Source organism: Ruditapes philippinarum, unplaced genomic scaffold (assembly GCF_026571515.1).
Source record: "Ruditapes philippinarum isolate M1 unplaced genomic scaffold, ASM2657151v2 ctg16197_1_1_1_1, whole genome shotgun sequence".
Classification (NCBI taxonomy): domain Eukaryota; kingdom Metazoa; phylum Mollusca; class Bivalvia; order Venerida; family Veneridae; genus Ruditapes; species Ruditapes philippinarum.
In genome coordinates this window covers 1-15345 of record NW_026853951.1, presented here as the reverse complement: position 1 = coordinate 15345, position 15345 = coordinate 1, and the positions used below count along the sequence as shown (strand labels likewise).

Sequence of the window (15345 nt, the reverse complement as noted above, 5' to 3'; positions counted from 1 at the left end):
GTTGATATGATAAAATCGTTTGTTTAAAACTTGTAGACAAAAGATATTCAAAATGGTAATAAAGAGGGATTCAAATATCAAATTCATTAGACTAGCAAACATGTATATGTTAATATGTTCATAAAAAACCCTGGAGAAAACAACGTTAATAAATATGTATTTAAATAGTATATTTTTGTTCAACTGTTTTGGCTTACAACTACTAGTATATGAGCCGCGTCATGACACCAACATAATGCGTTTGCGACCAGCATGGATCCAGACTAGCCTGCGCATCCACGCAGTCTGATCAAGATCCATGTTGTTCGGTTACAAACCCTATTACAAGTAGAGAAACTGATATGCATTTTGAAATCCAATATTTTTTTCAGGATCCAAACGGAAACAAAATAAACCAATGGGATGTTAGCGGTTCCAAAATAACAAAACTAGGAGGGGTTTATGTGCAACACCAGCTTATGTCCGAACAACCAGTGCTAGGAATGTGGAAGCTTAAAGCTAAACTGCTATCATATGGGGTATGAATAATGGCAAAATGACACTCATATTTCATCTGAAATCATTTTTGCTTGCTCTTGCTAAAATCAACTCTTGAAAAATATCAAGTGAAGTATTCACATTGTACAGAGTATTGATATGTAACATACGCATTTGTTTTATTTCAAATTAGTCTTCTTTGCAATACATTTTGTCTTTATGAAGATATATACATGTATTGATTTTTTCAGGAGGAATTCGAAGAAAAATCATTTGAAGTGGATGAATATGGTAAGATAAAACGATTCAATGAAATAAAATGTGAAAGATCAATTATTTGTATTTTCCCTTTAGCATTACCGTATAAGATTTCTTCTAAGCAAAGTATTCTATACACAACAGAAACGCGGTTTTTACCTTGATTTAGGAAAGAAACTTTATCCACAAGATATTGCATATAATAAACATAAATAATAATATTAATATAAAAATAAATATCTGCATATGAATAATCTCCGATTTGTAGCAGGTAACAATTTTCCACTCATTTACACATCTAAAAAAGTCCAATCTATAGCATATGAAAATTTCCGCTCTGCAGCAAATAACAAATTTCCTGATATATTGCATATCTGTAGCAAATAAATTTACGTTTTGTAGCAAATTGCAATTTTTCGGTCTGTAACCTATCTCTTATTTTTAATAGTAAGTATGCATAACCATTCAATTCATGATGTACCATAAATTCAAACTCATTTCTGATGACATTACCTTGAGATAAAATAAAATGTAAATTATATTTGTTTTTTGATTTATGCTTATTACTTTTGAATTTACGTCCATTTTCGCTTTCAATGAAATTTTAGTATCGAATGTAAAGATGACATCATTTGCTCTCTATAGTAAATTAATGGTAACAAATGTTTTTTTTTAGTTCTCTGATAAGAATTGTCTGATAAGAATTGTCAAAGTACTCATGCAAGCCTTTCTTCTGAAAAAATTTATTGCAATACAAAAACCTTTGACGAAATATTATGTACTGGACATTTTAAGATATGCCACCTATACCTCCATAATGGGCACTTTAAGGATTTGTACAAATTAAAGTACGCTTGTATGCAAAATTCAAACATAATTTACCGTACGGTTTATGAGTTATGGACATTTTTTTCTGAACTAAAGATTGGCTATAAGAAGGGCTCATTTCAGAAATGAGAAAACTCTAAATAATCTATAATAAAATGAGAGGGCCTTATTTAAAATATCCCTAAAATTATTTAAAATGAAAGGCTGCACATTTTTTATTATTAAAGTATATTCGTTGCTCTTGTGAAATTCAAAATACCTTTACCGTGAAGTTTAGATTTTATAAGACGTTGAAAATAGCATGTACCATATTTGTTATTAAATTTGGCATCATTTAACCAATAGATACCTATAATACAGTATAATCAAAATTTAACACTGTTTTCTATCCAAGATGGATCTGACAGATGCATAGAAAAAAAAGAAAAAAAGAAAGAAAGAAAAAATTGTATTTTGTATGGTTTGAATCCACGCCCCACTGTTTCAATGACAGTAGTTCCTGCATATTTGAAGGCTCTTCAAAGCAGAGATAATAAGCGAAGATAATGCATAAGTGTTTGTATGTGTATTTTTCTTTCTTTTTTTGGGAGGGGGGATGGTCATACCTTTAGAGCCAACATCAAGCGTAACTGCCAGGCTTCACAAGCGCTATTCAAATGAGCACCGGTAGAGTTCAGCACACAACCAACAGAAATTCACTTCATTGTTTGTATTATTTCAGTTTTACCCAAATTTGAAATTGAGCTCGATTTACCGTCATTTGGAAGAACTGATGTGACAAAATTCACGGGAAAGATGAAAGCCAAGTAAGTACAACTATTTCTAGGGTAATATAATTTACAGTAATTATATATCCCCTTATTCTCTTTTCTTTGTGAGTTTTTATGTTTTATTATAACTACATAAAGGTTAGTTTACTGTGTTTAATTTTGCAACAATAAAATATATATATATACCCTTACAGTTGTTCATGCAATTTGCATACTTTTGCAGGTATACGTTTGGAAAACCAGTGAAAGGCATCGTTGATATTCTTATTAGACCTAAAAACGAAAGATTTCAGTGGATAAACGGATCAAGACAAAGAGTCAGCAAAGTTATTAGTCTGCAAATGCCTGTAAGTCCGTTAATTTTTACACTTTTATAGTTTAAATAAATTATACGAGCGGAAAACAAACGATCTAAACAAAATCTCATTGAACAAAAATGATGCGAGTAAATTTTAGAATTGATACATTATATTTTTTATTTTTTTCTATGATTTAAATTTTGAATTTTATCCTTTCTAATATTCATAGATAACTGGTGAAGTAAAATTCACTATCAAAATGACCGAACTGACAGATATTCAGAAGTTCTTGAGCGGTTCTACGCTAGTTTTTGAAGCAAACGTAACAGATGACGTAACAAAATTTAAGCGAAGTGATATACAAGAGATTACCTTCTTTTCTCAACCAATCAAACTATCGTTTCTTACTTCTCTGCCAGACACATTCAAACCAGGAATGACGTATGACGCGGTGGTGAGCATTTATTATGATAAAATGAATTATTAAAAGCAAATATCAAACATTATTTTTATATATTTTATATATTCGTCATATTTTGTTTTTGTAAAATTTCTTTGTATGTTCTCTTTTTTATTTTTATTTGGCAATGCTAAATGCCACCAGTATTAAAAAATAGGTAAAAAATTTTCTTGGCTATACTTTGTACAACGAGTCTTCATGATTGTAGATACATATAGGGTATCTGTTTAAATACAGTGTAACATATGAATTTATCTTGGTCCTCGAATCTTATATTTAAAAAAAACACAACAAAAAAAACAAAACAACAACAACAAACAAACAACAGCAGCAGCAGCAGCAGCAACAAAAACAACAACAACAACAACAACACAACAACAAAAAAGCAACAATACCAAACAAAACAAACTTTCCGATGCAACATTACAAACCATCTTATAATATGATCAGAACAGAACTGTTCTGTACAATATGATCGATATTTAAGCAATTTTATATTGTCATTCACAGGTTATTGTTGCTCAAAGAGACGACTCTGTGCCAGATATGATAAACGGGAAATTGAAAATTACAATAACAGAATATAGAAAACAACATAGAAGACCCTTTTTCATGGATCGATCAAGAATTAACTCCATGGAAAGTTTCCGGGCTTGGAGGGGAAGGAGACCAACATGGCAAAGAGAAACAAAGAAAGTTCTAGGTCCATTTTTCCATGCCATTCCAGTGGACGGCGTTGTTGTGTTCCCTATTGAAACAGAGAGTGGCGTCAAAAAAGTTGATGTTAAGGTAGAGTACTTCAAATCCCTCTTGTTTATATCGCAGCAATCTACCTCGTTTATTTTATAAGAATTGCAGTGTTGAAAATTAGAAGTATATTTGTACACACATTTTTATCGGATGTTTGCTCCTGCAGTTCAAATATACATACACATATTTTGTTAAGTAAAAGGTTATAAAATGAGAACTATGGATGCCAGTATACTTTTGATTGTTTGGATAACTGTCAAAAGTATCTGAATTTCTATTCTTTTAAAAATTTAGCATGGAAATGTTAAGTTTAACATTCAATAATGTCAGGTAGTATTAAATATTTATTAACCAACTAACTTGTATTGGTTTAACAAATCTTTTTTAGGCTGAATATAATGGGGCGTCTACATTTAGAACATTGAAAAAAAGACATTCTCCTAGCAACACATACTTACAGATGAGGCTGTTGACAAGTAATCCAAAGGTACGTTATTTAACAATGTCAACAATGAGTTGCATGCATTTTCAGTAGAGAAAATCGTGCAAAATTATAAATATTCTCATAAATTTTATATGACCTCGTCTGTTCCATACAGACTGGAAACATTGATGGCAAATTTATAAGAAAATATTTAGTCAGTTGAATTCCAATGGTTGTTTTATGTAATTTATTTACACATACATAGAACCATGCTATATTTCAGGCTGGGAGCCCATTGGATTTAGAAATAGGAAGTACACATGATATCCACGGTTATCTTAGTTATCAGGTAATAATGAAACAGTAATAGTGTGTATGTATTATTTCTTACATTATAATGTACTTCCATGAACTATAGGGAAACTATTACACTTTTCGATGGTCTAATTAACACAAACTACATTTACATAACTATTTATACTTTAAAAAGCAAAAGGATTTGACTACTATTATAGTTTTCTATTAAATAAAAATAAATGAAAAAGTTTAAGCTTTTACGTTTTTTTTTTCATGCAGTCATATACAGTTTTAATTAGCATACATCATCTGAAGAGCATATATTTTAAGTAAATCATTTACTTTTACCTATCTTTGATTACTTTTCAGATTTATTCGAGAGGATCTATCGTTGAATCTGGAACAATACCAATGTCCAATAGGCGTCAGACATGGACATTTAATGTAACTTCAGCTATGGCACCAAAAGCAAAAGTAGTTTTATATTATGTAAGATCAGATGGTGAAGTAATTGCAGACGTATTGACAGTTAATGTACAAGGCGTGTTCCAAAATAAGGTTTTATATACGTTTTATTTGATATGTATAAGTATGAACATTAATGTGCAAATGTATAATATCTATTCTATTTTTAATGTAAAATTATGAAAATGAGATACAACGTATGTTGCTTTTCTAAGTGAAAGCATGGAGAAAATGTGTAATATTCAGAGATATTCTAAAAATCGACCAAAGGGCGCTAGGATATGACTTGACTTCACGTCTTATTTGTTGTTGTACGTAATTCTGAGGAAACTTTATGATGTGCATTTAGGAATCTGGAGAATTAAGCGCTCCTTAGCTTTCTTTTATATATACATTCCAATCATAGAAAAAATAGAAAAATAAGCAAACTGAGCAATGTCGATTGATTAGAGGCACCTTTGATAAGCCATATCAAAGTGATTTTTTTATATAGAAGATATATAATGATATAGATACATACGTTTATTCCAATCATAGAAAAAAATAAACAAACTGAGCAATGTCGATTAATTAGAGCCATATCAAAGTGATTTTTTTATATAGAAGATATATAATAATATAGATACATACTTTTAAGCTGGTGAATATGATGTGATATGTATTGAAACAATTAATTTTGATCTCGGCTATCGCCTCGGTCATTATTTTCAGTATATATCCACCAATCTAAAATGTCCATCTTGTATTACATATATTGTATTTTTATTTCATGTGAATATTGTATTTCTATGTTAAAGTATGAAATTAATATTTTAGGTTGACATTAAATTTAACCAAACTAGTGCTGAGCCAATAGACAAAATAAGTCTTGATGTAAAAGCAGATAATGGGTCAACAGTGCACGTGCTCGGCGTAGATAAAAGTGTATTACTGATGGCCACTGGCAATGATATAACAGAGTCTCAGGTAAAATGATAATATGTAATTGCAAAATTTAAATGAGGTTGTTCGTGAACGGCACTGGTAAAAGGAAGACATTATCCATGTCTGGTAACATCAGTTAATGCAGATCTAAACATTAAAATATAAAAAATTAAATTGTAATTCAGAATTTAGAAAATTCAACACTGAAATGTAGATCACGGGAACTTCAATGTGAAATTTTGTTGCCATACCACTGCAAAACGGCTTATAGTTTGTAAGCAAAATAATGTATGTGCCCTTAATTTTTTATATGTGAATTCTAACTATAAAGATTTAAATAGATAAAGAAATTAATGATATCTTAACTGTTTTATTGACAAGGTTAGTAAAGAGATTAGGAGGTATGCAATTAAAATTAGGAAAACGTCAAGTTTTTCTGGATGTAACTGGCGGTGTTGGAGAATGCCAATACCGGTCGGTGGTGAAGATGTAATGGACGTATTCAATGATGCTGGGGTAATCGTGTTTACCGATGCTCTAATCTACAAGCACATAAGAGGTAAGTTTAATATACTGAAGTACGTATAATTATAGACTTGAGTGAACTGAACAGAATACATGTATATGACCTGAGACTAATCTGATTATTGCAAGCCAATTGCAACTTTTCGGCCTCCGTCAGTCCCGGGATAAGGACCTCGAACACAATAGTAATAATACACAGAATGGTATTTCGGTCTAACCTACGCTAAGAAGCTAAACATGTAAACAAATAGTCACTTAAGCCTAGGAGTTGAAGACTATATTTATTCAAAAAGATCAAAGGGGTAAAAGTCCACCTAAAGTATGTAAAATTACGGAAATAACAGTAAACAGTACATAATTCATTTACTTATCATTCGAAAGTACAAATTGACTATCTGTTGACAAATATTCGGATTTTGTTAAAATTGTCCATCAGTGAGCATTTTTAACTTGATTATGATTGTCAGTCATGTGTTCAATAATAATTTTACCGAAATAGACTTTAATTTTCATTTGGGTGTCAAATATACACATTCGTTACACATTATCAAAGATTACACCCTCGGCTTTTGTTTATATTTAAAACTACGCGGTAGAAATACTTTCAGTCCGTATAAGTCCGTGGTTATTATTGATAATAACCGAGATGATCCGATTACATTGCAAGCCAGGTCATTATCTGGTCATCTTGAGCTGTACTTAACACTAGTGAATATAAGTAAGCCAGGATCTCATAATGAGACATAAGCGGCAAGTGTGCCAATAAAATTGACGATACAGCGAACCCCCTCATCCCAAACCTTCACCCCTCCCCCAAAAAGAATACACAAACACAACAACAACAAAACACAAGTTATTGACAAAGATACTGCATATGTGATAACCCTTTTATTATATACTCGTTCTTCCTCGGATTTAAATGTTTTAATCTTTACCTAATGGTTTAAAGGTCAGGAATTATATTCATATTCGTATACAATATGGATATATATGGATATGGATATACAACAAAAGGGTATATAACACAAGGGCGGTGATAATATATACACCATGGCTATTATCACTCAACATTACAAATATAACTCATTTCGTGGTATTGCACAATTTGACCGTCTTTGAAAACAATGCTTTTAAACAATTCTTCTTATCACGATCAGTTCTATCTAGCAGATTGGGATTTACATGGAATGAAGTCTGTAAATGGTTAATGTATTTACTACATGATGACCATGAAAGACAATATATATACAAATATATTACGCAACAAGTCTGTGTACGACTGCATAAATCTGAAAGAATCGTCAAACAAAAAGTGTAAACCACTTGGTATCAATGTAAAAGAAAGATATCAAAGAAATATCAGAGTCAAATATCATATAAAATCCTTATTTAAGTCAAAGATGCAAAAAATATTATCAATGATTATACATTATTGAATAAACTGTAAATAGCTGTACCCTTACCGTATTAATCCAGAACATTACAAACATTATAACCATAAACTTTACAATACATTACATGAAAATGATAAATTCAAATATCAAAATATGTAATCGAGATGATGTTTTTTGGTGTGGTGGTCTATACATTATAAGAATTGCTACGTAACAATTTTAGAATAGGCCTGGGGCATAGAATAAGCTTAATAAGTATTTTGCAATGTGAGTTTTACAATAATAATACAACAGTTACATACCATGTTTGTAAAACAAGTGCCCTGACAAAAACACTCTCCTCCACTGTCAACTTTCTCATAATACTGTTCTGTAATTTAAATTGATCATATTCATGCCAGATTTAATAAGAAGTAAAACGGCAGTTGTAGACCTGCAATTACAATGTTGTTTTTTTTCGCTAATGTCAAATCTGACGATTGAAACGCGGAGAAATACCAAACAAAACGTCCTCATTCTAGCAATCCACAATTTCAGGCAACCAGTACATAATACAAACCCTATACCAACCTCAGTCTTAAAACCAAACCATTTAATTTTAATCATAAAAGTACAAACTCAATTTATAGATTTTCCCAAACCCCCCCCTTTTAAATAAAAAATTTAAAAGCCCCCATACGTACAAAAATTGATCCCAGGGGAGCCTAACTTTCCCAAGTTTGATAATTAAATCGCATGGAATCTTTTCGAGCCCCTTTCCCACTAATCCTACACCCAAAACCGATTCCCATCGAATGTACACAAATCACCGGCACGTTTCCACCTTTTGGCCCCACACAAATTTTTCATAAAATCCCCCCAAAAGGGGCCCCAAATACAAAAATTCAAGTCCCAAATCTTTCTTTTTTAAGGATAAGGGTTTTTCCCAGGGCCCTTGTACGGTCTTACCGGCCCCTCACATCACATGGGACGTACACGAAAAACCACCAGAATACCTGGCTGCCCACCCTCAATCGCTAGATCTACCCCCCAGAGTACTTGCTGCATCACATCATACTAGAATGTATCCAAAGAACAAAGTTTCCACGCACAAAAAGAATGCAAGAAGGGCCACCAGGCTCGCCGACCACCCAACCTTCTGCCCCTGCCGAGCCTGAAGAGCAGAGGGACACACCAAAGTATGTCAGTCTTATCATGATTTCTAATTCCCTTATACTGTCATCAATTGCATCTGGCATTGTTTTATATTACCTATATTCACATATAAAGATGTTATGTCAAGTCATCAGAATGGGTCAATTTATATCAAAACATACACGAATAGGTGATAATTCCAGCATAACTCAAACAGAAAAAAGGCGGGACCCTATGTTAACCCTGTGAAAGTCGAGTAAATCGAGTGAAAGTCGTGTTTAATCGTACCAGGCCGTACTAGACTATACTTGGAACCTCAACCATCGTATGTATTCGTATGCAAATCGTGCTCATACCTTGCTTGACCGAGTATATCCGTCCTATTTTGTTTCCGTTTTATGTTTTTAGTTATGGTTGTACATATCTTTATGTTTAGGTGTAACTGCATACAAGGCAGACTATCCAAAAAGAAAGACAAAGAAGGAAAAACATCCTTCTCGTAAGCATCAGAGTACTTCTAGTAATAAAATGACACCATTTAAAAGTAAAGGCTCAAAAGAAGCAGAAAATGAAGCCCATGTACGAAAACACTTTCCAGAAACATGGATCTGGTCTTCATTTCAAATACAGTATGTCTCTATGTCATTTTGCAGATTCTGAAATGTATATTATCAACTTATACCACAGCCAAATTTTCATTTTCTTAATATTTTATATCTGCTCTTTACTTTCACTACTTCATCATCTTCCATTTATATCATATGTAAACACACTATAATTACTATTATCTGTAGGAATTTTTATTAGTTTCTCTAGCATTAGTCACATATAAACTGCTATGAAATATATAATCCATTAATTTGGACTATGTTGTATATAATCCGTTCATATTGATACATTTTAGCCAAGCATATTGTCCTATTTTGTAAGTCTATTATAAGTATTGGTAATGTTTATATTGTTTGGCAATATTGACTCAAGACATATAAATTTTAGGGTGTTTTTTCGTTAGTTTCCATAATGCAATCCGATTTACCAATTAATTTTAATGATAGTAAAATTCCCTAGACTCTCATTTGCATAATTACGACCCGATGGCCTAATGAAAAGTAGGATGGCATTACAATCGCGACGTTGTAGGTTCGAATCCTCGATAAATTATCTTTTTTTAAAGATTTCGTTCATATTGTTATAATCATATAAAGCATTTAATTTAGTAGATAATCCATTTGAATATTTCGGTTTGTTGTTGTTGTTGTTGTTTTAATTTCATAATTTGATATAAGTGCCCATTTTATTTTTCATAATTTCAATATGAAAGTAGTACAATGGGTGATTGGTATGCAGAAAAACATGGTAATCAAGTTGATAAAAAAGTGATGTTTCACTAAGATAAGAACCTACTGTACCTTCAAATTAAAAGTTTAAGACTCTACTCATTCAATGAGTCTTCTATTCTTCACTGAGGCTTTTAGGTTTTGTGAAAGTAATTTCAAGATAAATAAACCATGTATACCGCTATGCCATACCTTAAAATCCGTATAATTTACTTCGGAATCAGATAATTACCAACAAAAGGTCATTTAATATTTAAATGTCTCAGGTCAACATTGCAAAATAATTCAGAGAAAAGCAAAATCAAAAATTCATTTCACGTGACCTTTTATAAAACGTCTAATGCTATGATATAACGGCAGAATGATATGTTTCCATTGTTGTGTTTTATACTGGTAATCTAGTTCAATATATCATTATTACTAATCCTTCTTTCACAGAGTTGATATGTTATTAATACATTCTTGTCTGCTATTTGTTTAAACAGATCCAATGGTACTGTCTCAATAGAAGACACTGTTCCAGATACCATTACATCTTGGGTAGCCACTGCGTTCGCTATCCATCCAGATTCAGGCCTTGGAATTTCTTCAGTACCAGCACAGGTATAAAAGTGAATATCCTTAATTCAGATTTAGTATTTGTGTCCAATAAAACTAAATTAAATAAGACAATAAACAAGCGTCGTCGCTATGTTAGACTTTGATGAATTCGTTGTTCATTTTTGCTTTTTATATGAATTCATATTTTCATCATCATTTAGTCATATAGTCATATACATTTATTTACTGCACCTGAACTTTGTTTTTCTTTATTTATTTTTAATCAACTTCAATAACCTTCATTTATGGCATATTGCTGCCAGTCAAGAAAATGATAATGAAAAAAATTAATATTCATGTTTCTATCGGTGTGATCATCATGCATTCTTATTCTTTCGTTATTCGAATTGTGTTAGAGCTTTGTGTTTTAAAGCTTCTGTTAAAAAAATATCTTATAACATTATTATTTCTAGCTTGAAGTTACAATGCCTTTTTTTGTGTCGGTAAACCTGCCTTATTCCGTGGTAAGGGGAGAAAAAGTGATAATACAAGTTAATATTCACAACTACAGTCCACAACAACTGTTTGTAAGTTTATCTGTAAGATTTCTAATTTTCTGACATCAATATCTAAAATAACAAATATAAAAAAAATGAAATAGTACATCATAGAAAATTACTAAGTATGTTTTCAACATAATTTTAATACGCATTTATTTTTGAATAAGTACATATTTAATATCCGTGTTGAAGTAATGAAGGCACTGATGACAACTGTTTTTCGTGGAATTGATATTAATTCCATTTTGTCATTTTACTTGTACAAATGAGTTCAAACTACGTTGCTTAATGCAATATAATCCATAAAATGTTTTTATTTTACAGACATCAATCAGTTTGAAGAAAAGCTCAGAATTCGATTATGTCAAAATCGAAGGAACCAAAACATCAATTGCATCCATTGATGCTTTTCGAACAGTAACGGTAAGTGTGGAACTTAACTAGTAAATAGGCTTTTAGATTAAAGGATAATAACGCTCATGGAACGTTTCCTTCTAACAACTTTCATTCATTAAAGACCACCAGAAATATAACCAGTGGGCAAACAAGAAGATCGGATGGATCGGGGGAGTAGAAACGACAGTTTAGACCGTCAATTATGTTAACGTACACAAAAAATGAAGCATTTGCTGTGGGTTTTTTTTGCATTGATAGTCAAAACTCGAGTAAATCATCTCCAATACCCAATATTTTACTTGTTATACACAGTAGATTTATTCATGCTTTTTATTTGTTTGGGTCGTCAGACCAAACAAATAATGGTAGTAAAATTTCAGACCCTGATATGCTTATTTGCAAAAGCCGAAAGTAGTCCGGGAACAATTAAGGGGAGATCGCTCCGTAAAGATTGTCAAATGGCAGGCGCATTAATTTTCAAGCCTTCTCGGGGAAGAAAAAATAGTTTTCGATTGGTCGAAGATTTCTAATATTGTGTAATTATTTACAGATATACATGCTTATATTAAGCTCCATGATTATTTACATCAGTGTTAAACAACAGGTTTAACGTGAACAAAATATCTCGAAATTAGTAAAGGTTACAAACCCTTCTTTAGAATAATGTGGTTTTGTTCAGGCTGTTATTTTATAACTTCACCGTGGTCGAAGGGTTTCACGTTCGTTTAAGAAGCGAGACGCCTGGTGCTCAAATCCTAGTTAACCCATTACTTCATGAGCATTTTGTGATAATGGCTGTTTTCATTGAAAAGTCTCCCGTTACAAGTGCAAATTGCTATAATACTATAAAAACTGCTTCAACACTAATCAAACTTGGCATAAATGTTGACTTGACCATTGCTTTTAAAACAACATGCTCAGGCTTAAATTTTCTGTTACCATGGCAACGAGGGGACATCTCAAAATTGCCAAAAATTACTAGTTTGCGTTGATTTTTTCCATCAAAATTGATTTCAAAGTGCTGCAACTTCTCAATGGATTGAGATAAAGTCAAATGCTTTTTAGCGTTGGTTACACGTTACCTTATGATCAATCTGGGGTCATTTATAGCCTTTCACAAGTCCAAAATTTTCTTAGCGACAACAAAAACGGGGGTGGGGGTGAAAAAGGCGTTAAAAGGTGTGTATATCGCGTAATGGGTTAAGGCAACTCACGTTGTTTATTCATTTATTTATTTTTTAAATTGGTTAAGCCAAATAAACATTGAATTGAATATCAGTGTTGCAATTAGCATTATAGCCATTTTACTACAGTTACAACACTGGAAACAGCATTGGTGGCACTATACAATCAAAGCAGAGAAGGCGCTGACATTGTTTGGGTCTCAGAATGTCAAAAAAGTTAAGGTTGTGAAATTATAAACATATTTGTTTTTGTATAGTGCCACCAATGCTGTTTCCAGAGTTATAACTTTAGTAAACTGGCTATAAGACTAATTGCAACACTGATATTCAATAAAATGTTTATTTTAACAAAAAAAAAATAAAAAAAATGAGTTGCTCTGACTGGGATTTGAACTCCAGACCTCTCGCTTCCTAAGCGAGCGTGTAAACCGGGATATTATTGAACAACGGCCTGAAGAAAACCACATTATTCTAAATTAGGGTTCGTACCCTTTTTTGTTCACGGTTAACCTGATGTGTAACACTGATGTAAATAATGAAGGAGCTTAATATAACCCATGTATATCTGTAAAGAATTATTCAGTATAAGAAATCTTCGACCAATCGGGAACTATTCTTTCCCGAGAATGCTCGAAAATTAATGAGCCTGTCATTTGACAATCTTTAATCAATGATTTCCCCTGAATTATTCGGCGTTAGTGTACATATAAAGGGAAGTAACCGCTTCGTGGAGTTTGGACTACTTTCGGTTTTTGCAAATAAGCACACCAGGGTCTGAAATTTCGCTACCATTATTTGTTTGGTCTGACAACACAAACAAATGAAAAGAATATGATTTATAATCTCATAACCTTCCCATTTCTGACATTCTGAGACCCAAACATATTCAGCGCCTTCTATGCTATGATTTATAACAGTGTCTAATTAAATCAAAAACGTTTAAGCCTAAGTCATTGTAAATAGTTAGTTTCATCGTGAGTGTTATTTGTATGTATTGTTTTTATCAGAAACAAATTAAACAATTAAACAGTGTCCCAGTGGGTTGATAGGGTTTGATATTATACATATACATAGTTTGAATTTAAATATTTTTTTTTTAATCTATTTATACTTTGTTATCTAAAATCCCATAATTATGTCGCAACATTTCTTTAAGGTCGGCGCTGATGAAGTGTTAGCTGTGTATTTTCCTATCGTACCACGGAAAATAGGGCTAGTTGATATCAACGTGCAAGCGAAGACACCAATTCAGGCTGATGCTATAAAGAAAAAACTTCTTGTCGAGGTACGATTATATTCCTAGAAGATCAAACATTGATAAAACATATAAAAATACGCGTTCAAGATTTTAACTTGAAACATTTAATTATACCTTTTAATTGCAATCTAAAATATTACACCAGAGATAATAAAAAATAACGCAGAGTTTTGCTATTGCAAAAACAGAGGTGGTAAAAATTTAGTCCATAATATACTGTACTAAATCGAAACATTTAATAAACAAGGTAATCTTAAAAAATATGAAATGTGTGTTGCAAGCACACTATGAGGACTAAAGTCTGTAGTATGTAGTTTGTAGTTTTAAATCATTATTAATATATCTGGCTTTTATTATACATGTATAACATTTCTATCAACCATTACCATATAAAGTACTAATGTGTTATAATAATTACATGTATATAAATGTTCGTATTTTTAGGCTGAAGGTACTCCTCGTGAATATAATTTACCCATTGTCGTCGACTTGAGAAATTATGGAACAGTTACCAAAACTGTAAACACTGAGTATCCACTCCGTACAGTTAAAGGATCAGAAAGGATGACGGCAACTTTGATTGGTAGGTAGAATGTGTACTCTTTTCAAAGCTGAGTGGTACAGTACTAATAATAACAGCTATTATTCAGCTATTTAAAATTGGTTGTTGAAATTATGACTGATTTCATCATGTAGCGACTCAATTCTTAAAACTTGTAGCTTATTTTTTTAACGGGACTCATGTAATTTATTGTTGATTTTCCGTCATACAGCCTTTTGTTATTTTTTTTTTCAAATTTAAAAATGGTCGACAATGCATGTTTTTTACATGTCTCATATTAAAGACATTATGTTTGATTTTTCGAAATTGCTCTCGTAAAAATTAAGAAAACATTTCTCATATCCATAGGTGATTTAATGGGACCAAGCATTAATGGCTTAGACAAGTTGCTGAAACTTCCAACTGGATGTGGCGAACAAAACATGCTGAAGTTTGCACCTAATATATATATTGTAAAATATTTAGAGGCAACAAACAACCTTAATGAAAATATAATGGATAAA

At 31.8% G+C, this 15345-nt stretch overlaps 1 protein-coding gene across 1 annotated transcript; it reads left to right on the top strand.

Moving 5' to 3' along the window:
- Positions 1 to 458: 458 nt before the first annotated feature.
- LOC132738483 (CD109 antigen-like) lies at positions 459 to 15294 on the top strand (the record flags this gene model as incomplete). The annotated part of the gene is made up of 17 exons (XM_060725987.1): positions 459 to 518; positions 729 to 768; positions 2285 to 2369; positions 2557 to 2680; positions 2862 to 3086; positions 3603 to 3881; positions 4231 to 4329; positions 4550 to 4615; positions 4933 to 5070; positions 5845 to 5994; positions 6334 to 6511; positions 9442 to 9634; positions 10828 to 10945; positions 11767 to 11865; positions 14179 to 14307; positions 14725 to 14863; positions 15191 to 15294. Coding segments are annotated over exons 1-17 (2226 nt in total), but the record flags the coding sequence as incomplete, so codon positions are not given.
- Between the last annotated feature and the right edge of the window lie 51 nt (positions 15295 to 15345).